Source organism: Sycon ciliatum, chromosome 6 (assembly GCF_964019385.1).
Source record: "Sycon ciliatum chromosome 6, ocSycCili1.1, whole genome shotgun sequence".
Lineage (NCBI taxonomy): Eukaryota > Metazoa > Porifera > Calcarea > Leucosolenida > Sycettidae > Sycon > Sycon ciliatum.
The window spans coordinates 681,356-708,658 of NC_088648.1; the positions used below are offsets into that span (position 1 = coordinate 681,356).

General features: G+C 47.5%; 1 protein-coding gene across 4 annotated transcripts; it reads left to right on the plus strand.

The window, feature by feature from the left end:
* LOC135819100 (putative uncharacterized protein DDB_G0271606) lies at nt 1-24,942 on the plus strand. Of its 4 annotated transcripts, XM_065332249.1 has the most exons (5): nt 2,812-3,413; nt 3,468-3,587; nt 4,412-4,532; nt 21,215-23,188; nt 24,004-24,942. In XM_065332249.1, exons 1-5 carry the CDS (start codon nt 2,958-2,960, stop codon nt 24,237-24,239), a joined length of 2,907 nt encoding a protein of 968 aa, XP_065188321.1. In that variant the 5' UTR covers nt 2,812-2,957; the 3' UTR covers nt 24,240-24,942. The 4 variants fall into 4 exon arrangements, with proteins under 4 accessions (XP_065188323.1, XP_065188324.1, XP_065188321.1 ...); XM_065332251.1 differs by lacking the exons at nt 2,812-3,413; nt 3,468-3,587 and adding an exon at nt 1-397; XM_065332252.1 differs by lacking the exons at nt 2,812-3,413; nt 3,468-3,587 and adding an exon at nt 1-397 and having other exon boundaries at nt 4,415-4,532.
* The last annotated feature ends 2,361 nt before the right edge of the window (nt 24,943-27,303 follow it).

Below are 27,303 nucleotides of genomic sequence, written 5' to 3' on the forward strand. Positions count from 1 at the left end.
CTAGTGAAGTTCGTGAGTTTTTTCCTCAGCACCGCAAGACCAGTGTTCTGTGCTCCTCCGCCGTTTGCTAGCGATGTGTCGGTTAGTAAAGGTGCGATGCGTCATGTGGCTAATGAGCCTGGGGGTTAGCTAGCAATCCTTCTCTCCCCTGCGCAGTTTTGATTCGAGATAGTAGCTGGAGAATCACCTTAGAGGTGCCCAGTTCTCCCCAATCCCTGAATTGTTCTGAGAACTAACTACTGTAGTTGCTTCCTCAGCTTGTGAAGTTGTGCTAAGCTGCAGACTGGCCGGCAGTGTTCCGATTAACCGCGGTCGGATTTCGCTAGTGCGTACTCGTACTGTGGTCCCCTGCCACGAGTATGGCATGCTGACAGTCATGACGACACTGGAACAGAAGGTGAGAAAATGTGTAGTCCACAAAATACAGATGCATGATGTATGTACAGCGCCAACAGGTACGCATAGTTTTCCAAAAGCCTCTCTTCTCATAATACACGGGCAAATGGAATTCACGAATTGTAAACCCAACGGCTTAGAAACGCAATCTGTGATTGGTACTGAGCCGAGTCTGTCACTGTAACATACGTACATGGGTATACAGTCATGTATACGTGAGCACACGTGACCCCATTTACAAGCCAGTACTGCACCGGTACGTTGGGTAAGACCGGCCCAGCCTGGGGAAAGATTTTGAGACGCAAAGGATGTGAGACAAGCAATGCTGGAATTCATCCCATATAATGCTCAAGCAAGACATCACGTGTGCTGGCCTTGACGTCACACTGTTCTACAGTAACAACATCATACCATCAACAGGAAGATTGATATCCTAAACACATACTATGTGCTTCCATAGCTTTTACTATGTTCTTCCATAGCCACTTCTAGGCTAAGCCTTCGCCGTCATGTAATTGGGTCGTCATCCCGTTTGAATGTGCGAAGTGAAATAAAAACCAACCAACCAACCAGCCAGCCAAACACTGTCAAGTGCAATGCTTGTGAACATAGCCACCTTTGCTGTCACTAGTATTCATCCGAATACTTGTACACGAATGAACATTGTTTAAAAATCTCCGCTGGCCAATATGGAATTCGTTCAATTTGTCTACATGTAGGGGAACGTTAGCTTCGCTACGAAGAGGCGTTAGTGAATTGTGCACCGCACAGCGTCGACTAGACTAAAATAAGTAATAGTATACGATTCAGCCTATAGAAGTCTTATGTCGATCACAATACGACATTGTGAGCCGGGACCTTGAACTCGCCATTGCAATTCTTCGTCTGTGAGATAGACACCACTCCTCACCCTAGAGGCCAAAACAGCGCCAAGGCAGCAGCACCGGGAACGAAGGAGTTCTGCTCCCGAAAGCACCACGTCCATTCACGCACTCTATTTACCTGACTCACACTCACACGTTTTGATGACAACGGTTTTCCTGAGAATTGCTTTGGTTAGGATGCAGGTGCAGGTACATGTACATTGTACGTGGATAGTGTAATGTACTCCCCTAGCCTAGGCCCTGGTGTTGATATCCGGGTGGACATGCAACATCCGCGGTGCCTTCCAGTGGTTATACAACTGAGCCGTGGGGCGTGGTAGGGTTGCTTTGTGAACGTATAATGTCATGCACTTGCATGAGCAACTAACGTGTTTGCTACCTCATATTAATATACGTGCATTGCAAATGAACCATCTAGTACTAGTAGACACGAGGGCACAAATGCACGTCTCTCACGTAACGTGGTTCCAAATTTCCCCCCTACCTGCCTGGGGCCGGCCAGGTGTCAATAGTTGAAGTAGACTGTCGAGTATCACTGCATAAAGACTCAAAGAGTGAATGAATGACTGATAGTGATGTAGGTGAATCCAACGCGAACACGTCCTTTCATAGAGCAGAAAATATTCGAAGAAAGAGGAATGTACATGTAGATGACGTATGAGACAGCTGACATCCAGGCTCGTAGGCGATGTGGGGCAATCCATTTTCACGTTCCATCGCAGGATAGTACTTGTCCACATACACCCTTTACTGTTCTCTTGGTGCACTGCTTGTCTGCCTCCGATCCCATTTTCTTGAACACTCGTCTACTGTGCTCAATTCAACGGTATACTGCTACCGCTAACCATTCTGTGCTTGCTAATCGTGCAGCGAGAAAGCGTTCCAATGGTAGTTGACAACAATAATGTGACATTAGCCACGTATGCTATTGACAATGTGTCAACAGCCTGCTAACCTTCCAGGCTATTGCCAACGTTATCTGTTTGTACGGTGTCTGTTTGTACTATTCGTGCTGTCTGTTTGCAATGGTTTGTAGATGTCGAAAGGCTCGAAGCGGCATTATGCAGCCTGACATCAACACACTGTAGCCATGCAACGCTCTCCCATGCAGGCATACATGTACATGTACATGTACCTGCTCAGCGATGACAGAGAGCACAAGCTCAGGGGACCTTTAGGGACAGGGCGGACAGCCTACAGAGAGAGAAGCTTGAAGCACGTCCAGCCTCGTACATGTAGACTCAGCAAAGGGAGTTTTTTTTTCTCTCTCTACTAGACTAAGACATAACAAGACAGCGGACACGGTGAGGGTGGGTAGTCAGTCTAAGAGTGACGTCGGGTCTGCCAGTCCCAAAATGCTTGTAGCGATAACAAGGGGAGAAGCTTTTAGACGGTCCTCGCGAACATACGGCAGGACCTCCATGCCTTCAAGTTGATCGAAGCGAACATTTTTTACGGTTTGCTTTGGTATTGCCGTCGTCTCGCTATGTCCCACACTAACCATTTATAGCGCCACCCACAGTCTCCTGCCTGGAGAAATGAAAACACATATAACAAGCCACCGCCAAAATGAGGCAACCACTTTAGCAGAAATGGAACTGCCGATGCCCAGATCTCCTCCCGAAATTAGTTCCTTTTCTTCGGGACGTTAGATCACTGGAACAATCTCGGAAGACGATGTTTCAGGCAAACTGGGATGGCGATGGTGCTCTGACCAACATTGATCCTAGTTGGAATTTGCTGGGGCAGACGCCAAAGGTAGGAGTGGCAACAACTGCCGACACTTGTCCTCGCCCAAATCCAATTTCACTGCTGCACCATCAGCCAATACCTCCGGCTGGGTTCGAGGCATCTCATACTACCTCAACGACGCAGTCTCTGCAAAGCCAGACGAATCCCAGCATTACAGACTCGCCGTATCTATCTGATGCTGCAGGATCCAATCCAGCATTCCACTCCTGCAACTCCGGATCCCTGCTTAGTAGAGATGACACGCAAACCTCTGCTCAGCCCACGGAGGAGGAACTACGAAGACTTCGCCTGGCTTTACAACGCAGCTCCTCTCAGATGACCAGCAGCCTTGCTTGCGACCTGAGTCGAAACATAGCCACTCCGTCGCAGATGACCAGCAGCCTTGCTTGCGATCTGAGTCGAAACACAACCACGCCGTCGCAGATGACCAGCAGCCTTGCTTGCGATCTGAGTCGAAACATAACCACTCCGTCTCCAAGCTCCTCCGCATTTTCATCAGGCCATGGTGCTCGTACTGGTATCAGCAGACCTGATTTTCGTCAAACGGCTAATCCGGTATGGTCATGGTGGGATTAAACACGTACACTCAAATTATTGATTGTGTTTATTTTGCCCGTAAAAGAGGCTGTATACAGTGCACATGCATGAAGATCAACTCGCAATTCCACATCTTTGAAAAGGGGGGGGGCTTGTATGAACAACACATCTTGTTAACAGTTGGCAGGGCATGCGAATATATGCACACATGTATTCGCATCATGGCCATACGATACTGGGCTTTGGAAATTTTCATTTTTCATTGCTATCAGGTTCGGCCTCATTTCCTCTGTGCCGAGCTGATGAGTCCACAAAGAACGAAACAGCATGCTGTCCACAGATTGAGCATACTGCACCATAGTAATCTGAGCACTCCAGGAATCTCTCCGCTCTAAAAGTAATACATTTCACCATGAGAGTACCGCATGTCCTGCTCACCCTGTAAGAAATCCTTAGGGCCTGTAGGGAATGCCCAAGTAAAATACTAAATCACCACACATGTACGTGTGCAACAAATACAAGGTAACGAAAGTTTGTTACGAGGAAGTGTTACTAAGCGCTCATCAGGGCCACTACAGCACGATCTACCACACTGTAGTATGGTGGAAGGAACCCTGTCATTGACGAATCTAGCGGAAAGGGTTCGTGGGTGAATTTCTCTACCGGGTATTTCTACACCAGTGGTGTCCAGGGAGTCGTCAAGTATTTGACGACTCCCTGGTGGCGTCCAATGTTCGAATAAATTCAGGTTGAACGTTTTTTTTCTTGTGTGCGTGCGTGCATGTTTTGATTGTCCTTATTATATCCTTTACCTTCTACATGTACATTATTGTCACCTCCAGCAGCACCACGACCTGCATCATCATAATCAACAGCAGCAACTCCAGGATACTGTGCAGGATCACCAGCAACAGCAGCTCCTGAATCCGCAAGTAGCATCTGCACCAACTATGGAGTATCAAGGTAGGCCTTGCTGTGTATACAGCTACCAGTACATGTACCAGTACATGTAGATGTAGATGTAGCGCACCAGCCCACTAGAGTACAGTTGTGTACAATCACACCCGTTAAAGCTTGGCCATGGAAAGCTCTGTCCTTTATGGTATGTAGCTCCATGTGAACAGAGGTGAGAGGACCAGCTCAACTCTGTTAGTGTTACTGCAGTAGCTTATCAAGACTGGGTATGTACATGTAAATGTACATGTAATACTCTGGGGTGAAATTAAATATGTTTTGGTACTGCTGATGATACCAAGCTACACAATGTAGAGTCAGCAGTTATAGTAACAGAGACTAAGAAACGTGTACTAGTACACACAATCCGGTCAAGCTCTTTCCCTCAAATGCCGTAAATGCATGTCACTTGAGAACATGTACCTTCATCTTGCCCAATCCCGCGGAGAGCGTTTGGTCGAGGGTTTGGAATGGCGGGGGGAGGGGAGGGGTTTCAAGTGCAAAAGGCACGCTGCAATGGAGTTTTCGAGTTCTGAAGGAGTGCCTTATGCGTCCTGTGTTTTGGCACTTCAACCTGCCACGAAGCAAGTGATTGAGGCTACTACAGAGCGGTGGGAACAGCATTCAAAGTTGAAACCATCTACGACGAACTAGGCCATGGTCAAGTGCTTTCCCTCGACAATGTTGTTGGTTACACTCTCCTCACCAAGAGCAGATCTACGGACCAGTGATAGCGTTACGAGGTCCAGAGTAATCCGGTAATGCTCTGCTGTTGCCCACAGGCACAAACCAATATCTTGCACAGCAGTATAACGATGTGCCCATATACAACAACTATTACAATGTACTGTGTATACTAGTACTTCAAAGCCATAGAACAGTAGCATATCCAGTAGGATGAATCTCGGATCTCAAGTGATCTCCATGAATGGGCTTGAAGGGGGGGGGGGGGGGGAGGGCATTGTTGGAACTCCAGTACTGTGCAATGTGGATGCGATTTGTGTCGAAATCAGTGCATTGTGCTGGTAATCTATTGTGATTGATGAATAGGCGTGTCGGGTTAAACGGGGGAGAACGTACTGGCGAACCCTGGGTATTGTTTGCACACGTACAGAAGACATGGTAAGCATTTTACCGTTCACGCTATTTTCGACGGTCGGCGTGTAGAGGGCGAGTCTACTGTTTTTTTTGTGTGTTTTCGAGACACGGTTAGCAGTTCGGCTTCTGAGTCCTGACTCCTGATGCAGCGATCGACTTGTGACGTAACCCTAGTTGGAATCTTACCGTTTCGTTCTCCCGCTAAAAAGACCTTTCTATCGTCGAAACGGTACCAACCCGACGGTATTTTGGGTGTTGGGTACGAGTACCGTTGGATCTAGCGCGTGAACGGTAAAATGCCATGTCCACACACACAAAAAAACGGTACAGGCCGACCGTCGAAAATAGCGTGAACGGTAAAATGCTAATCATGTCAAGTGATGCGCTACGTCCACCCCACTACTGGCACTACTGGCACTAGTGCATTTTGCATGTGCGTATCCTCACAGTGCACATGCTTGTGCATATTCTCGCAGTCGAGTGGTCATTTTCATTTTTCAAAACTACCAGTCATGGTTTGATTATCCCGACTTTCGATCTTGGAACATCATCAGGAACAATGATGATGGGGAAACGACGGGTATAGTGGTTATTGTTGTTGTTGTTGTTGTAGAAGTTTATTTAACGTCGCACCACAAACAGGCGATTTCGCCTCCTTTGATACATGTGGACGACAGAAGGAATGAGAGAGAGGGGGGGGGGACAGAAGTATGGAGAGAGGAAGGGTAGAAATAAATAAGCAATCAACCTCAGGGCTACACCAAAGCAAAAACGGAATGGGAACATACTATATACAAAATAGCTTCATACATATTATTGCAAAACACGTTTACTATTCTTCAGTCCGCTATACCACAGAAACACACTAGCCGAAAAGCATTTAAACGGAGCCATGATGCGCTTTTAGCAGGGCACAGAACTGAAGGTGGCTGGGCTCTGAACGGAGATCAGGCGGGAGCTGGTTCCACAGGACTGCGCCGATGAACTGCATGGTCGCTCGACCCGCAGGTCCGGGCCAAAATGGTACTCGAACGAGGTGATGTGCTGCTCCCCGAGTGCGGTCACCAGTAACTCTCACGAAGAAGCTGGTGAAGAGGGAGCTAGCTCGAGAGAACAGACAACGACGGACAAAGATGAGGAGCTTAATGTTAAACATGCCCTCCAGGGTGGTGAGGCGGAGCTGTTCAAAGATCGGGCTCGTGCGCGACCACGGTGGCAGACCGAAGAAGCCGCGGATAGCGCACTTCGTTAGACGTGTGAGGGGCTCCATGTTGCCAATTATTCTGACGGGAAAAGATACCCTGCTTCACCACCATTTCATGGTTGTATTGTCCTCGATTATTCACACCCTTTTAGTAGCATTGATGATTGTTGTTTGATGCTAGACTCGGATGGAGAACCAAGGATTTATAGGGAGAAAAAGGACCAATGAACTGCCCGTTACGCTATAATGTCCATGCGATAACATTGCATGTTTCGCATGAGCTGATTGTCGAGTATTATACTGGTTGTGTTTGTGGACATTATAACGCAGCGTGTAGTTCCTTGGTCATTTTTCTTGTTGTCTGATGGTTGGCCTAATACCCGTCAAGCTCCAGAGTAACAACACAATAAATTTACAGCTTTTGTTCAATTCCAAACTGGCATGCACCTAACAGCATGGGAGCTGGAGCAGTTGATTGACAGTGAGTTCACATGTTCAGAGTTCTTGTGAAGGGTTCAACTCACACCCATCCTACCTGCCTTTTAAAGAGTTACGCTGAAGCCCGTCAACGGACCACAGGGTTGGCTTGCTCTTGACGTCACCTGTGCCGGTGTTCATCAGACAGTGGAGCCACGATGATCAGATCCCCTCCTTTTTTCTTTTTTTTTTTCAGGAATCCGGCCACAACGCCTGCACAAATACATACGATGACATAACAAAGCCCTAAAAAATATTAAAAAAAAATTAAAATCCCCTCCTAGATCCTACACTAGGCTACAGGCTACAGTTCGTACGGACCCTGCTGACTACTGTAGTACAGGCTGTAGAGTAGCGTGTGGTGCGTAGCGCACCTGCTGCATGGCATCATTGACACTCCACCATCGCGACACAGAGGAGTGGTGGCCAAACCTTGCCAGAGGGGCCAGAGCTAACAACATTCCTCTCCGTCTCGGTGCAGCCCCTGCTCAGTAGTTATCACGTTTGTCCTAGTCTAAGCAGTAAGCATGATCTGTTTTCATCCTTGTTTTCGAGCTGTGCATGTGAACAGTAATACCGAAATGGTATCTATGGGTGTGTAGCCTGAAGGTGTGCCTGAAATACCAACCAATGTGGCAATGAGTCTCGTAGCTACATGTCTCTCTGAGGTGTTCAACTTCAAGCCATACTTTGGGCAGTCCCAATGGGGGACTATGACAAGGTCAGTGCTGAAGTGTCGCATTCGACACGACTGACATTTCAAAGCGGATGTTGAGAGGCAGTCGGGGGTGAATACATGCCAGTAGTGTCACTGAATGGAGTTAAAAAAAAGAAAAAAGTAGTTGAGTCAAGGCTGTACTACTGTAGAGAAAGCACACTGTTCGTGTTTTGTACTTGAAGACCACGTGCACAATTCGTAGAGAGAAAAGGGACGGATAACACTGTTCATGAAGTATGTGTTCATACATGTACACGTGAATGCACTACTGTATCACCTTCAAATCAAAAGTGAATGCTCCGTGATTTGTAAGCTTTGTCCGCCTGTATTCATTTTGTGTTGGAATTTCGGCAATGCACCAAATTTGTTCCTGTATTGCCCCTTCCTCCCTTTCCCCATTTCTGAATTATTGTGCCGACTTGCTCACATGTATCAAAGAAGGGCGTTATCGCCTGTTTGTGCTGGGACGTTAAATAAAATTCAGCAACACACAAAGTTAGTTATAAGCTACAGCTGAAGCCCAACTCGTTGCTGACCACCCCATGTACATGTAGGCAGCGTCACGTGACTGCATAGTACCAGTGCAGCATGCATGTACAGTGTATGACTATCAATGTACATGTACATATTGATAGTCATTGTAACTGCCTACCCCCAGTTCACCCCGCACCCGCTCCCTTCTACTATCCATGTAGGGTTTTTTGAGGTGCCCTCCAGACTTGCTGACTCATGCTACACCAAGTGCCCCACCGATGCACCTGCCACATATTCTGCCATGATCATTTCTGAACAGAAAGGAAGGACAGCTGCTGCCGAAAGCGGCTAAACCCCCGTTTGCTGGCGTACCACTTTACTGCTTTTACCGTGCCCTAATCACTTTACTGCTTTTACCGTGCCCTAATCACTTTACTGCTTTTACCGTGACCTAGCCACTTTATTGTTTGGGTTAGCACAAAGGCAATATTGATAAGAATGGCACAGGGATGACCAAACCAAATCAATAAAGGGGCTGGCACTGGCGATAGCACAACAATCATAATACCATCCAGCCGTGGCTCGGACACTGAGAACCAAGAGCTAGATAACATGCAGACATCATGCATGCAAAATTCTGAGATGCTTTTAAAAGTTGACATACATGACTGATTGTCACATGACTGATTGTACATACTTGAAGTACATGTACTGTGCTAGCAAGGTGTGCAAGCTCCAATGAAGCCACGTCCGATAAAACCGTTACTTGAGCCCATACCGTAGTGTGAACGGCTATACTGAAAGCCCTAAATGTATACAATCAAGCTACATGTACATCATCGCAAAAGCAAAACAAAAATCAATCAGATCCTGATGAGATCATGATGAGATCATGCACATCATCAAGACTATCATACACGTACGTACTTACAGCGCGGTCACTTGAAAAGGGCTCGACATCTCTTCAAATCCCTCAAGAGCTTCCTTGAATACAGCGCGTAGATGTATGTTGGACACCTTTCGGCTCTAGCTCTACACGCTATTGTCTATGTTACATGTACATAGTACTGGCTGTGTTGAGGGTTTCAACTGTGAAGTGCAAGTCGATGTGTTTGGCCCACGACGTAGACCCGTATGAAGTGCACGTTCTTGTTGAAATGCACCCTTCACCTTTGCTGCATCACCTATTATCGAACTTATCATGGATCACAGCCATCTCCGCCATCTTTGTCTATGCACTGACCGGTCGACAATCAGCAGACTAGCTTTGAGTGCTACGACCCTGCTCTACGAAGTGTGCAGTGTCCAACTACACATGTACACGGCGTAGTAAGTAAGTAAGTAAGTAATTTGTTAATGTACATGTATGTGTATAGCAGTAGCGGTATAGCATACAGTGGCGATGACTGATGTGCACTGCTGTGATGCTTGCTGTACAAGCACTGCCCCCATGAATTGATGAGTCCTATCAGCCATCATGCCAAATACAGCGACTGTATGCCTAATAATACACTTCCATACACTCGTGCACTCTGTGAGACTCTGTTGCGAGGCGCTAGGCATAGCGCTAAGCATGGCATGCCTAAATTCCTGGGGCACAATGTTGCCAGGCAACAAGTTAACTACCAAACTCGATCGATGCCACCCAGAGCGATGAATGGGGGGCTGAGGCAGTGAGACTGACTGGGCTGGCATTCCGTATCAAATACTTTACATGTACAATACCAGCATGGTCAGTTCCACATCGTGCACAATCTACCCCGTCACTATAATTATTCTGTTAGCGCCTTAGTGGTATGATCCATGTACATGTATACGAGTGACAATAATGTACGTATATACGGAGGAGCACATACACAACGATTCGCAGCGAGAGCACAGATTACCCGTACAAGCAGCGTGTAGTGAATGCCACAGAAATTCCCTTTCTGTAGAGTGGCGTGCAAAGGTCGCCGGACAAATTGTGGACATTCCTAGACCATCGGGCAAATATGCAACCAGAAGAAAGGGGAATTCTCAACTCGCTTTTGCCACAGCTGCAAATGTCATCCTGGCCATACTCGTGATGTGGAAAATATTCCAGATTGTTTTTTAATGACATGAGACCTACACCCATTACTGCAACCATCTGGGATTGTGAAGCGTTTCATGTTACAAAGACAGCGCGGGGTTATTCGTTTACTCCAAACAATTTGTTTGAGACAGCTCTCAGCTGTGAGGCGGTGGAGCAGAGTTGAAAGTGGTAAAGGGTGAACCATCGTGTCGTTGTGAGCTAAAACTCTGAACTTTCGTTGGCAAGCAGTCTATTAGCAAACACTGGCTGCTGAAGTAAAGGTCAAGAAAAGTGAGAAGTTGAAAACAAGACTAGCAATACTACAGTATAGGTTAGTGCGTGGAGCAGACCACCTCCAGACCACCTCCAAGCCACTGGCACGACCAGACGGATTGAACTGCAAGAGAACATCACTCACTATGGAAGGTAAGGCGTCACAGGATATCACCTCTCCCGCCAGCTAGTCGAGTGTTTACGCAATTCGCATGTTAGAATGATTATGATTCCTTGAAATTGCGCAAAGAATAGTTTACATCGCTGTCACCTAGTCTTAGCTGTGCAATGCGTCGCACGTGTCCTGGGTAGATCTAGAAGATCAGTCTCTTTCCCATTGCTCCCCCGCTATTAGCATGCAGTTGCGCTTGGAAGATAGCTATAATAGCTAGTATAAGAGATCACGGAATGAAGGTTGATACTTTTAAATTGGCGACATGGCATTCCAGTGAGGAACTCTGAACAGAGGAAACGTGTTCACTCCCCCTGTTCGTGCCCATGTCATTTGCGAACCTTCCAGCCAGTCCTTCGTCATGGTGGGGAACTGTTACTTTTCTTTTAAGGTTTAGAGCGCCGTCCATAACATTAGTCTCTGGATATTCCATCTTGGAGATTAGTTGTCAAGTTGACTACTGGCAGCTGATTGGAATGTGACGTGCGTAGAGCGCCAGAGGATGTGAAATTCCCTGAGCAGACACAGTCAAAGCGCAATAGCCGTGCGGAGTAGCTGTACGACATTTCCCCAGTCAGGTTGTGTCAATGCTTGTCAAGGTGGCCCTGCAGACGACCAGCATTCAACTACTACTAGTACTGGTGCATGGTTTTACAAGTCGTGTAGCTCGTTCCCAGGCAGTAGAAAGGACCTAGGGACGAAACACGTTTTTACCGTGGTTGCTCCGAAGGTGGTTAGTATCCCCATCGCGTTGGTGTGCGTTTCTCCTCCAATAAACTCAGGTAGGCTTTGACTCCCTGTCTGAGTCAATTTTCAGCAGATGTGTGTAAGATTCAAAACAGCAATACGTATTTTATCATGTGGCTACACAGCAGGGTGCCCTTTCTATTTTAAAGCCATAATTTCATGCGCTAGAACCTTGATCTCTTCTGTACCGTTCGTACTTTCTAGTGAGTGATAAGTATTAATGTTGTATACCCCGGGGGTTATGTACTCTTGATTTTACTAATGTTCCGAGATGTTGTAAACCGCACTCGCACATCTTGAACTGCAGACTGGCATGAGCTGAGATATTCCAACGCGCACAACCTCTCTGAGTCTGATGTGAACATACTGTCTGTGAGGAGCGATTTCAACTCGCCCTTCTCCTCACTCAGAGAGGAGACCGTCAAGTCCTAAGAAACTGCGACCTTTTTGTCGCAAAAAGGTTCCGAAACTTTTAAAAAATGAGACCCAGAGCACCCTCGCCGTAAGAGTCTGTGGAGAATCCTAGTAACGCTAGAAAAAGTGTGTACGCTTTCATCAGAAACTTAGAACCTCTCAAGTTGGAAGGCTGTTGGAGTGCGCATCCAAGATGTGCTAGCGCTGACAGCCAGTTAGTTGTAGGACGTCAGTACCGTCAGTCAGATTTTTGGAATGTTATCGCATGAGCTGATTGTTTAGTAGCTGGTGCTGAGTGGTGGTGTTAGTGCACATTATACCATAACTTGTAGTTCCTTACTCATTTTTCTTAACGGTATGTACAGTTGAAATTAAAGATAGAGAATGTTCTGTTGTTCTGTTGAACATATAATGTTGTTCGTGTCCTGATGGAGCCCTGTGAGCCCTGTGAGCCCTGCGAGCCCTGTTGTTCTGCTAAACATACCGTACATGTATGTGTACATGTACGGTCGTGCTCTAATGCCCTTGTATCAGTTTAGCATAGTATGCTAATATGATAATATAATCGCAATTAATTAATAGGACAAGCTGAATCGACGTGGAAACTTTACCCTTATCCATGGAAACATTAACTTTAAACTGTATCTGGTATTATCATAATGCTATAACACTCCGTCTTGTAGCGCGATGCTCCCACGCTTCATGTGCAACTAGAGAATCCTTGTGAGTGATCATGACATCATTTTGAGCGACCATGAAATCATTTCGGGTGACCATGACGTCATTATGAGCGACCATGATGTCATCTGCTTGGCTTGAGGCAGGCATCCCTGCTATGCAGCGTGAAGTGGAAAGCGTGCAAGGATGGGTCCAGGCCGTCGAACAGCAGCACCGGCGCTTCTAGTGTGACGTTGCACTGCATCCTGACGTAGCTCTCTCTGCCTTCCGTTCCGCCCTGGTAGACGAGCGTAACACTGTCTGGGTCAAAGGTACTCACACGGTATGTGACGTTCGTCTGAACTCCCAGAGAGAAGTCTACACCAGGTGGTACCAGCGTCCTGCACACGGCGATATCTTGACAGTTTTCATTCAGTTGCGCTGGGGTGAAGTTTGTGCACGGGTTATAGTAGTAAGAACTCGTGAGTCCAGAGTTTGTGTTTCGATACGTGATGGGTGCAAACGGGTTGTCAAGACTGTGTAGAGATAGAGTCCCTCGATTGTTGTCAAGACGACATGAACAGTCATCAACGCGATGGCAGGTGGTCTTGGGATTCAGGCAGCCGTTAGCACACGCACACACCGAGTGCAACTCCACGTTCAGCTCCGTGTCGGTGACTGGCTGGCCGAATGTCAGGCGTGGATTGTGCCTCTGCTCTGGGTCGCACACAAGCTTGATGTTTGTGTGCCGTTTGCCATCCGAACTGTGATAGGTCAACACCACACTGTTGCCTTGGATACCGTACTCGGCTGTACTGGCCACACCGAAGTCCTGATGGTCGTCAAGGTGCTGTAGACAGACGGTGACATCACGGCATGCCGTTGTCGTTGTGTTGAATCCAGAGCATGGATTAAGAGTGACGGATAGATCACCTTGGACGGCCCTCAGCGGGGCATCGGGTTGATCCAAGCTGCGTATGTTCACCGACTCACCATCGCTGAGTCGACACGAACACTTATCCTCTGAGTCCGGTACACATGTTGAAGACTGCAAACATGCACCTGGGCATGCACACGCACTCGTCAAATTGAACATGTACTCGCCTCGGCGTATCTCACGATTGAATACGAACTCAGGCGTTGTTGCTTCAGGATTGCAGACTAGATTGATGCTGGATGTTCTTGGCATGACGATTTCAAACGGGTGTCCTTGATACTGCAGCACTAGTCCGTTGTCCGCAGTGTCCAGGAACAGCGCTGTGCTCTGATTTGCCAGGCCATAGTAGCGAGTGCTGTTCACAATTCCGTGATCAACCTGGCAGATAGCCACGTCTTCGCACTGTGTACCGGCTGCTAGTGTGAACGCCACGCACGGATTGTAGTGGTAGTCATAGTTCTGACCGAGGTCTCTGTACACCAGTGCTGCAGTGTTGTTGGTGTTGGCCAGCGAGTGCAGGCTGACGATTTTACCGGTTTCTTCGTCAAGACACGAGCAATCATCCACTTTCTTACAGCCCCGCCGGGCAAGCACGTCTCCGATCACGGCGGACGCTAGTACAGCGACTATAGATACCCACGCAACGAGCGACATAATTTGAAGAGTAAAGTGGCGCGTTGCACGAATCACACAAGTCTAATTTCAGCCTCCACACATCGATCGTGCTTCATTCACGTCCGACACAACTCCAACCCTGCTCCAAGAGTACTGGAGTTCATTCAATGAACCCTGCGGAAAAATCATTGAGGCTTCCTTGCCAAAAAACGTCACACAATAATCGTCAGTGCAGTGCCGAGCATTACGTCATACTCATACTTCGAAGTACTCACTACTCATACTAGTCATAGCAGAGTGCCTATCAATGGAATCCGATTGTGGGAGTTAATACTGTAATTCGTAAACTTTCGGTGTATTTTCGGTACTTTCGGTGCACCTGTTTCATGCCTAAATCAATAACCGAACAAACACTAACACGCATAATCCAACAGGGGACTGCTTCTCTGTGCCTAAAATTTCTGTTCACCTAACCTGCCCTTTTTCTCTCATACCTAAAATTTGGAGCACCTAAAATTTCTTGAATTACTAGTAGTAGTATAGTACGCGGTCTGGACTCCGGCCAAAGACATTCAACCTCATGAATAAAGTAGCGCTGCGTTAGGGTGCGCAGTACAGACCAGTAATGCAGTATGTGGAGTGCTGGGCAGGCATTGGCGGATAATGCTCGAAAAGGTGGCAGATTCTGCTCGAAAAGCAGTGAAATTGGCCGAACCATACAAACCTTATGGCCTCTTTGCTTTGTCATACCACAACCATTCAATGCGGTGAACCCCTTGATAGGTTATCCTAATAAAGTTATTAAACATGCATGAAACTTACCAGAAAAAGTATCGAATTCTGCCAATTTTTCTGCCGGCATTATCCGCATATGCCTAGTGTTGGGGCTGGGTAGCGCCCCGGCGCTATTTTATTTATGAGGTTGGATTTCTTTGGCCAGTACTGTTTGATGTTCACTGGTAGATCTACGTACAGGGCACAACTTAATGTTTTAGTGTAAATAGTTGAATTATTAATTTTTCTGAATTTCATCGAGCAGCAATGTACACAGTGCATATGGTACGGATAGTGCAGCTGTTTGAATAGTTTTTAATCATGAGCCTTGAACTTGGTGTCTTTTGGCCCGGTACACCGGTGATGGGGTTCTTACCTAGCCCTCATGTCATGAGAACGTGAGTGATATAAAGACAAATCAACAATGTTGGATGCGACCCACATTGCCCCATTGAATTCCGAATCTACAGGATGCCTCACCCTGAAACTGTGGCATCACTCCAGACACACTCACGTGATTGTTATAAATATTATCTCCACGGGCCTGTCACAAGTATTAATCACGTGAAACGTAGCAATTGGCTCAGTGCACGCGTTGACCCATGGTCGCACAGTGCAGCCTCATAGTCTGCAAACCCAACGTCTAGCAGTAGAATTCAGAGAGAGAGAGAGAGAGAGAGTGTGTGTGTGTGTGTGTGTGTGTGTGTGTGTGTGTGTGTGTGTGTGTGTGTGTGTGTGTGTGTGTGTGTGTTGTGTGTGTGTGTGTGTGTGTGTGTGTGTGTGTGTGTGTGTGTGTGTGTGTGTGTGTGTGTGTGTGTAGCAGTAGATACACATGTACATGTATCTACTGCTACGAGGTGGGTTTGAATCAGTACGACACACGACAGTAGTGCGAGCACATGCATCACGACAGTAGTGCGAGCACATGTATCAGTGACTCTGGTCTTACCAGCTGTCCTTCCAGGCTAGAAAGTAAGTTGAATGGACGAGAGTTCGGAGCAATGGTAATCGAGCGCTTCTAGCCACCTACGCATCGAGAAGGAATCCATCACTGCAAGCAATAGCCGATTGGCATTGGATGAGACGTGGTAAATCATAAACTTCTCTTTTCAGCGGAGGAACTTCAAAGAGTAGTAGTAGTAGTAGTAGATTTTATTATTTTACTAGGGGAGTCCCAACAGGCGTTGCCTTTTTACTGGGAACCCTAGGAGACAGTAAAAATGATGATCATGTGGTCCGCTGTGCTGCTGCTGTTTGTAGCGGCTTTGAATGGAGTACATGTACATGTAGAGGCGCTGGCGGAATGTCGAGCGGAAGGTGCAGACAATTGTGCGTGTCGCTACGATGGTGGTGGAGGTCTGGTCAACATACGATCGCTCAATCAACCTAAATCTCCCATCATCGTACGAGGGGGCACACCGAACATTACCGTCACGTTCAACCCCTGCACGGGGATCGATGTAGGTCCAGTGACGTCACCATGTCGTAATGTTACAGTCTGTGTAGAGTTGGACGGTATATACAGGGACTTTGGGGTCCCGAGCAAAAGCGGTTTCGCGGATATTTCCGGAAGACTGTCTCTCGCCTACCAACCTGCTGATGAATCTGCCGCGACTATTATTGAGTTGGTGTGCGATGAGTCACAACGACACACACCAAAGGTGACTCTGCTAGCCGAGGAATTCCCGTTGATACTTGCTATGGAACTTCGCAGTGTCTGCGCATGCCCAGGTGGATGTCTTAATCCGCCGATAAGTTGTGATCGGGTTGACGACTGCAGTTGTCGACTTAGCGATGGCTCCGGAACTCTGTCGCTACATAACCTAGACAACCCGTTTGCACCGCTGAGTGCAAAGGCAGTTGATCATTGGAATACATCGTACACATATTACTACAACCCCTGCTCGCCATTCAGCCTACCTGCACCAGTTCAGAACTGTACGAATGTGGCTGCTTGTCAGACTATTCCCCAGAACAGCGAGGACTTCAACATCGGAGTACATAGCAACGTTACATATCGAGTGAGCACAGTGGATTCACAGAGCGTGGTGCTTCACTATATACATGGTAATGACGGAAGGAATTCGTACGTACAGCTGATCTGCAATGCAGCGCAGGAATCGCCCGTTTTCACCTTCATCAAAGAGGATCCGTTTCGCACGTATCACTTTACTCTGGAGAGCAGAGATTGCTGCACCACCCGACAGGGCAATGTAGAGCGAGACATTGCTAAATTGACGCGCCGTCTGTGAACATTGTACCGCGTAATGGACAAGGATCCGATTCACTATTATCCTCATGCTGGGGATGGCTAGAGGTGTGACCAGCGGATTTGTAACCATTATAACCTTTTAGATTTGTGTTGGGTTTCAGTTCCCGTTATTGCAACACAAGATTGAGTCTTTCCTCAGATTATTGGCATTAAGTTGGCGTTTTGATCATTTTTGTTTTGTTTTGAGATAGTGTGTCACGTTGTAAGCACATTTGCTGTGCCCGTACAAGAGACCTTTCCACATCACCAAAAATGATTTTTTTTCGAATCATTACAAGCCCTGGTAAGGCACTGGTTTTTAACTTTTTATGTTGCCCGATGATTGCGTAGTAAGGCATACTAGTCACTAAGTGGACTACATGCTACCAACCCAATATGGCCGACCTCTGCCCATCGCTATGTGTCCTTGGCTCTGTCATGTAGATCTACCACGCACGGTTTTGGCTATTTACTGGTAGACCAACATGTGTCTGAAAAGCAGGGTCTACAAGCGCCCAGAGCAATCAAGCAATCAGCTACTCTGCATTCAGGGTTCTATGTCGCACTAATACCTTCACACATACATGTAAACTGTGTACAGACACAGCTCTCCACTTCTCTCCCTCCCTTGCTTTCTCCCAACACCTTTCCCCAGTAATTCAAATAGTTGCACTATCCGTATTACCATATGCACTGTGCACAGCGAGCGCTGAACAATGAAAACCGAGAAAATGATTCAATTGCAATACAGTAAAACCTGGTGTAAGCGACCTCTCGTTTTAGCGACCGTTTGTCCATGCAGGGACAGTTCCACACAGACACTGTGGGACCTGGTTCTAAAGACCACCTGGCTTTAACGACCGCCTTTCCTTGCACCGTCGGGTGGTCGTTTAAACCAGGTTTTACTGTACACTGTATTACAGTACTTTACTTTGGTTTGTATACTTTTAAAGTGACGTCACTGACGTGTACATACATGTACATGTACATCTATGAGACATGATATTGATCTGCGTCCGTACGCATGAGCACGGCAATATTCGATAAATCGGAAGATGAGAAAAATGAGAAAACGCTCCATTGTCTACTGGTATTGTATTCAAAATACTACAAATAGTGCTGAGAACATCTATCGTGCAAAACACCTATTTTGCCATCAGTTGTCAATTGTCAATTGCGTGTTGTTCGCCCGTAAAAGAGCCTTTTGACAACCCCCTAAATAAAGAATTTTGCCATCATTGGAAAACTGGAAAAAAACTTCCGAAGTACAAATATTGCTTTCCTGAAGTAGAGCGTGGCTATGTGCGTGTAATCCAACTCTTACAGACGCGATAATTTAGCAATGTCTCGCTCTACATTGCTTCGCGTGGTGCAGCAGTCTCTGCTCTCCAGTATAAAGTGATACGTGCGAAACGGGTCCTCTTTGATAAAGGTGAAAACGGGCGATTCCTGCGCTGCATTGCAGATCAGCTGTACGTACGAATTCCTTCCGTCATTACCATGTATATAGTGAAGCACCACGCTCTGTGAATCCACTGTGCTCACTCGATATGTAACGTTGCTATGTACTCCGATGTTGAAGTCCTCGCTGTTCTGGGGAATAGTCTGACAAGCAGCCACATTCGTACAGTTCTGAACTGGTGCAGGTAGGCTGAATGGCGAGCAGGGGTTGTAGTAATATGTGTACGATGTATTCCAATGATCAACTGCCTTTGCACTCAGCGGTGCAAACGGGTTGTCTAGGTTATGTAGCGACAGAGTTCCGGAGCCATCGCTAAGTCGACAACTGCAGTCATCAACTCGATCACAACTTATCGGCGGATTAAGACATCCACCTGGGCATGCGCAGACACTGCGAAGTTCCAACCCAAGTATCAATGGGAACAGTCCTGGGCTTACAGTGACGTGAGGCGTGTGACGCTGTGATTCATCGCATATCAGCAAAATGACGGTGTTACCCGCGCCGCTCTGGTAGATAAGGGCTAGTTCTCCGGAGCTCTCCTCGAACCTGCCCAGTTCCGGCCGTCCAAAGTCCATGTATACGCCGTTGTGCTCCACGCAGACAGTAACATTACGACATGGGGATGTGGCCGGTCCCACGTTAATACCAGTACAGGGGTTGAGCGTGACAGTGACGTTCTGTCCGACTTCTGCCGCTCGCACGACAATGGGAGATTTAGGTTGATTGAGCGATCGTATGTTGACCAGACCTCCGCCACCATCGTAGCGACAAGCACAATTGTCTGCACCCTCCGCTCGACACTCCGCCAGCGCCTGGGTACCTTCCAGAGTAGCTACTCGTGCAAACAACAGCAGCACGGTCGACCACAAGACCATCATAGTTACGTCTCTGCATTGAAGGAAAAGTTTATAATGGCTGTCGTCTCAGTCATCAGTCAATTGATGGCTATCATAACTTTCTTTCAGCCACAAACTCCCTCTCAAGATGGAGTTTGGGAGCAAATACTCAACAAGCGTTGTTTCAACGCATATAGTACATGTAGTGTGCAATTCAACCCCTATGACGAAGCGTCGCAATGCCTTCAGAACAACCTAGCGTCACTGTCTTCTTTCTCGTCTGTCAATGGCACGAGCAGTATTCCTGCTGGCAGGTGGAGCCTTGTACACTGTACATGGACTTAGTTCATGCCCGGCTAGAGACGGCACTCCCTATACAGAGACCTGATCGGAGCCAACCTCAGGAAACATCCAGCCTGGCAGTCCTGCTCTTTACAATCTGACTGTTTCAGTCATACATGTATGCTGCGTCCTGCTGATTTGGATATCACGTGATGGTGATGTCATACAAGTACACAAGACGAGTGCCATACCTCACGTGATTGTGAGTGACAGATCATAACTCCCGGAGTAAACAGTTTTGAAAGTTATCATCGAGTTGTTCAATGCATATTACAGTGCTTCATCATAATTATATATTGACATAACTATAAGGCATAACCAAAGCATGCCCAAGCTCAACGCTGGGTTTTAACCTTAAAGCGTGTCGCCTTGTACAGACAATCGGAATACTCTTCATTGCGGGATTAAGCCTATTGGAGGGGAGGGGGACCTCCTGGATGGTACATATACATAATGTGAGACACTAACAGAGTATATCTACATGTACGAGTCGTACATGTTCGACTCAGTAGGCAGTCGGGTCACTATAGGCTGTCGCGAGTACAGTATGCAGTCTAAATCCCAAAAACAGTCGCATGGCGTGCTCCTAGATTGTGAGTTAGTCCTTCTGGATTTCCGACTGTTTCTAGGGCAACGGCTGCCTACAGAGTGCAACATGATATTTTCGGCTTGATAGAGCTACTTGTACCAGAGCGCATGTGATTGATCTAACGGGGAAGCAAGGAAAGGGAAAGTTAAGAAAAATAAGTCACCGAGACTATGAAAAAGGAAAAGAGGGAAAGTTACAGAATGCAAGAAATGAAATACATGTATGATAACGGAGGCCTGAATTATAGAGAGGTCTTCAACCCCATTGTGGCCAGTCAAGGATAACACAGACATGTTTATTATTCCTTTTTGATGACCACCATAGCATAAGGAGAACACTTGTGTGTATGTGTGTGTGTGTGTGTGTGTGTGTGTGCGTGTGTGTGTGTGTGTGTGTGTGTGTGCGTGTGTGTGCGTGTGTGTGTGTGTGTGTGTGTGTGTGTGTGTGTGCGTGTGTGTGTGTGTATGTATGTGTGTGTGTGTGTTTTACTGTGAACCTCAGCAGCGCACATTTCTTGTCAGACTTGTGTTTCTCTTGCTGATGCTCAACGCACCGTTGACTGATGTTAACCTATATTTATGACCTGATGACTGTGCAGGGCGAGCTAGAACTGCGCCTGGTGACGTCATACTTGGTGAGGACAAGGCAAGGCAATCACGTGGTCATATTGAGTCGCTAGAATCCACCCGCAGCGAACAGCATCTTCAAATTATCCGACTGATTCAAGCCATGCAGAGACTTCAACAGCAGCAGCAGCAGCAGCAGCAGCAGCGAGGCCATGATGCTAGCCAAATGGACATTGCCAGCAGCCTGGTGCAGACACCTCAGCATGCCAAGCAAGCTCAGCACCAACCGCAGAAAGAGAAACAAAAGCAGCAGCAGCAGCAAAGTTGCAGCGACCAGGAACACCGACGTCTTCAGCGACTGCAGGAGGAGCTGCGATGCGACTCTCGTCGCCGACAACACATGCAGCGTCATCTCGAACAAACGCAAGCACGCAAATATCACAGGAATCAACAGCAAGCCATGCAAGCACACTGGCTCAACTCCGAACGTCGCCATCAGCTGCAGCAGAAGCAAGATCAGCAAGACAAACAACAGCGACGTAAACAACAACAACAACAACAACAACAACAACCTCATCCTCAGCGGCGCCAGAGCCTGTGTGAGCTACAAACTCAACAGCAGCAGTCTAAAGAGGAGGCGGAAAGCAAGTCACCGCCACCGCAACCTCAGCGTACGCAGGCGACACCATTGGCACATTTGCAGCTGCAGAAGCCAGAGAATTTGCATCTACAACAGCAAAGGAAGCCTCAACCGCACCCTCAGACTCCACAACAACAACCACAACATCTTGAGCAAGTCCTTTCGCCACAGGAACAACCACAACATGGAACAGTGCAAGGCAAGAAAGATATGTCCGATAAACTGCCTTCACTTCATCTTCAGCACCAACCTCTGAAGCAACCACAGCAGCAACAACAGCACCATCACCAGCAACATCAGCACCATCAGAAGCAGCAGCAACCACAGCAGCAGCAGCTTCAGCAGCAGCAATCACACCAGCAGCAGCAACCACAGCAGCAGCAGCTTCAGCAGCAGCAATCACACCAGCAGCAGCAGCAACCACAGCAGCAGCAGCTTCAGCAGCAGCAATCACGTCAGCAGCAGCAGCAACCACAGCAGCAGCAGCCTCAGCAGCAGCAATCACACCAGCAGCAGCAGCAACCACAGCAGCAGCAGCTTCAGCAGCAGCAATCACACCAGCAGCAGCAGCAACCACAGCAGCAGCAGCTTCAGCAGCAGCAATCACACCAGCAGCAGCAGCAACCACAGCAGCAGCAGCTTCAGCAGCAGCAATCACACCAGCAGCAGCAGCAACCACAGCAGCAGCAGCTTCAGCAGCAGCAATCACACCAGCAGCAGCAGCACCTTCAACAGCAAGAGCAACATGTCCAAGAGAGGACGGGACTGCAGTGGTTACACGGAGCTCTGCTGGGTCAGGGACTGCAGCCGCGACAGCCTGCTGCTAGCCCACAACTTCCAGAACATGACAGCCTAACACCATCCCCAGTATCCCAACATCAACAAGAACATGGTGTGCAGGCGCAGAACCTGCGCTCGCGTGAACAAGGCATCCGCTCGCCGCCCTCGCATCATCAGCACTCGCAACATTCACGGCAACTACACACACCTCAACCTCAACTACTGCAACAATCGCGTTTACAGCACGACACGCTCACGTCCGGATGTCCTGTACAGCAACACCAGCAATGTCAGCAGCAACAGGAGCCACAAACGCAACAGCAGCAGCAACAGCAAAAGCAGCAGCAGCAGCAACAGCAGCAGCAGCAGCAGCAACAGCAGATCACCGAATCTCCCATATATCAGCATAAACAGCACCACTCGGCACCACATCACCATCATCATCAGCCACCTACTGAACAGACCTGCTCACCACCGGGCAACCCGCAGCAGCACACACCAACGGGTCATACTCTCCAGGCAGCACAGGCAGCAGTGGCCAGGCCAATACCTCTCTGGGATGAAGCCATGTGGATGCTGCCACCAGGTAAGAATCAACGCAGCGCACATAATATTTACTATAGGCCTAATTTATTATTTTTACTGGTTGGTCCCATCGGCCTCTTTGTATTTGTGCAGCTGCACTGCTGAGCATCCGATGAACAATACATGAATAAAATAGAGTTGGTTGTTCTAAAGAGAAACACAGTCAAGCTTCTTGCCGACGCTTGACTGACTCACGACCGCCATCCAGAGCAATCTCGAGGAGCAAGTTGCACCTTCCACTCGGCAAACCTGCAAGAAAGCACCACTCCCTGCTCAATACACAGTGTTTCGGGGAATTCACCCCTCATCAGTTGAGCTTGGGTAGGCTGAGGAAGATTGTGCCTGGAAAGAACCACTTTTATACTGCTTTCCAGGCCAAACCATCACCAGGGATACAAACTTACAGAGATGCTTTGTTTCCAGCGCGACAAACACCTCGTGAAGTCCCAGGCAGCAGCGTGAGTCAGAGTCGCTCTTGGAGTTGTGCTAAACAGACGTTGAGAGCCAGTAGCTATTCACAACGCTGTCACCTCCAACATCTAGTCGCACATCCGCATAAAGGACAACAATACGAACTTAGAAGTTGCGACTTCGGCGGTATTAGTCATGAAGTTGGTTGTTCCAACGAGTAACACACGCTTCTTGCCAACACTTGACACTTGCATTAGCAAACTAGCGTACAGAAACCACTGGAAATATTGAGGAGGCCTTTCGCACCAATACTCTTCAAACGCTGAGTTAAAATCTAGAGAGGATCTGGCCAACTCGATGTCCTTACTGGTATTAGTTGGAATTGCTGTGCTGTGTCGTGTATAGATCCTACCAACTGGACGGCTGGTCACGTGCGAACGTGGGTGGAACTATTCGGGCGGTACAATCCCGACTGCCGAATACACCCGGACATGATGCCTTGCAACGGGCGAGGCTTGTGCTCCGTTAGCAACGACTCAGGTACCTTCTCGCGTCTCGACCCCCTGTACGGTCCGGCCATGTTCGCCGATCTCAGGCAGCGAATCGAAGAAGCAAGCATATTCGCCAACGCGGTGTGCTAGTACACGCGCACGCGCACACACACACACACACACACACACACACACACACACATACACATACACACACATACATACACACACGGATGTTGAGACCAGGAAGAAGTATTGCATTTCTCTCTCCCTTGGTTGATAACCAAAGACTCTGTGCAGAGAAGAACCTGATATGCATACAATCAACAGCATGATTCATCTCTGAGCTTCAAGACACTAGGTAGAGTCAGTGTGACCCCTAATCGTTTACTCTACTGCTGGTCATTTGAATCTCAATCCATGTTAATAACAATACTCGAAGTACTGCCATATCCCTTGCCTTGAATTGCTAGAAAAAGCAAGCATTACGTCATCGTCCAAGATTTCAGCAACTATGAATCTGATACATCTACTATCAAGAGTAATAGTTTATGTACTCTTGGTACTATGTTAAAAGAGTATGGCGTAAGTATGACGTAACGACTGTGCAATGCATCTATACTGCTTCAGTAGGTCATCTCATACACTTATGTGACTATCCTCCCGAAATAAATCTGTATTCCCTTGATTGTAGCAGCATCCGTACAATCATGCTTAGCAGGCTCCGCCGGATTTATGCTCTCGCTAAATCATGGAATTATGCTTTCATGGATGCTCACATTATGCTCGCAAAATCCTCATATTATGCTTCGAAGCCCAAATTGTGATATACATGTACTTGTAAGAACCGTGATTCGTAGGTGGTAGGCGTGCTAACAAATCACTCGTTCGCCGTGTGAATAGTCGCTGCAATATTCCATCCACATGTACTGGCACTAGTACATGCATTTCCACAATTTTCCAGTCACATGACCCTGGATACGGAGACCACCCGGCAACAGAGACCACGCTTTGAAGGACCCTTGAGCAGCGGTCATCTTAGACAGCTGTTTCACTGTAGTTCAAAGTGCTTTCACACCCAATCCCTGTGATAAGACGGAGAAAGAGGAAGAGCAAAGGCGAGAGGCTATCTGTAAGGGGTGCTAAACTAGCAGCAGTCAGTGCCAGTGGGGCGAGTGCAATATTGTCTTTGAAAATGGCGGTCAACACACCGCTGAGGGGTGTCACACCCAGCCGACTAGCTGCAGGCAATGTTCTATCATGTACGGTTGCTTCAGACTGTTTCCTCCGCCATCACCATTCCCATTACCATTACCACTACCATTACGGTCAGTCGCGTTACATTCTACATGTACATGATACCGCTATGAAGATTCACACGACGCAGTTTCAAAGTCAGGTCTCTGAAAGCAGAGCTCCTATTTCGGCTAAATCGTCAAGTGACTGGTTGTGGAGTTCGACGCTCAGGTTGCCATTGAGAATCCGAACGACGTCTGTTACGTTACTTGGAGAGCATGTTAGGAACATATCGGCCTCTGCTGTTGACGAACTACACTGGGTTTATAGGATAGTATTAGAGTGTTCAACTTTCATATTCTTATCTCTTGCAGCACACAGGCAAATGTTCAATGGAAATGGCAGATATATTTTTTTCTCTAAATGGAAGATTCATGCAAAACTGGATTGATAAGGAGAATACAATGATGTCATGTACTAGTGCTGTGGACGTTCCTGTGTTTATTCATCGATTGAGAGAATACAATGACGTCATGTACTAGTGCCTAGGCCAATTGGACGTTCCGCTGTGGATTGATTGATTGAGACCATCTGTTCGTTTTGAAAGGAGGCTCTGGACTGCAAACTGGATCACTCCCGTCGCCGAGTCGGGCTGACCAAACCGTCCAATGTCGACGTGCGATGTAAGGTTATGCGCTACTACCGACTAGGTCCGTGCAGTCCTGTATTGTTATGCTCATTTGCCAAGGTGTACAGTTTAGCGAAATGTAAACTTACACTCACCATCACTTTCATGGAGGGTTTCTTTCATGATGTCTGATGGTCACTAGGATACGTGAACTTCACTGCCAGCGCTGTACGACCAAGAGCAAGCAAGGAGAACTAACTTATGTGCTCTTGGTACAGTATGACCAATTCGTTTTAATGATCGCCTCTTTGCAGACAATGTGCCTACTGCCCAATGACTGCGTTGTGCATGGGCATGCCATGCGTGTACATGCGTGTACATGCGTGTACATGCGTGTACATTATACATGTATGAGCACATTGTCAAAAGAGAGGAGAGAGAAAGCTGTGCTGTGGCACCAAGTGTCACCCAGTCACGATCATTAGGCAACTGATGGCTCCAAAACGGGCAGCAGCCTGAGCATAAGGGGGAGCAAGATGAGAATTCTTTGAGAAAGTGGTGGCCATCACGCAACTGCATCATAAAGAAAAGGGGATTTGTCGACTGACAACCGCTCTATTCAGTCGCTATTCACAATCGCCGCATTCGCCGGATGAAAAATTCTATATTGTGAGGTCGTAACATTATGACTTTTCGGGCCAGTTACCCTTCTAAACTTCACTTCTCAACTCCAAAAACGGTCTCTTCACTGCGATTCAAATTTAAATGTTCGGGCCTGGCCCATCATCAGTCACCCATCGTCAGAACAAACCAAGGTGAGAATTACTGAGCGGAAACCCTAGCAGGTGGGACGTTGCTAAGTCTTTCCTTAGACTTGTGGCTTCTAGTACCCGGCAGCAGTTCTGACACTCTGATGGTCTGCTGGGAATATGCCGGGTACTTTTATAACACACAACAAAACAAGGTCACACCTGAATGTACGGGTGTGCTGGGGATGCTTTCGATTTCGAATTTCGACGTGTGGAATGCATTTTCCGGGAGGTTGAACAGTGCATACCCATAGAACAATACAGGATTATGTTACCAGAGTTCAGCTGTTTCTTCTGTGTTTTCATATAACTAGAAATTCTCTATAAAAAATAGAAAAAAGGTTTGTAAATGGCTATAGAATCCACGAGTTGTAAAACGAGTTGTAAAACGAGTTGTAAAACGCTATTCCACTCCCCGTTTCCCAACGTAGCTTCCCTGCGTTCCCAGCTCTCCAATGTTTGGTACGAATCGAAACACTGGCGGTCGGACGTGTGAGAACCCCCACCGTCCTGTTGCACACTAACGTACAGGTCATTGTAT

Coding starts and splice junctions, on each gene's coding strand:
- LOC135819100 (XM_065332248.1), top strand. CDS start 2,958: ATGTTTCAGGCAAACTGGGATGGCGATGGTGCTCTGACCAACATTGAT. Junction 3,588..4,411: donor TTCGTCAAACGGCTAATCCG/GTATGGTCATGG, acceptor TGTCACCTCCAG/CAGCACCACGACCTGCATCA. Junction 23,189..24,003: donor CATGTGGATGCTGCCACCAG/GTAAGAATCAAC, acceptor TGTCGTGTATAG/ATCCTACCAACTGGACGGCT.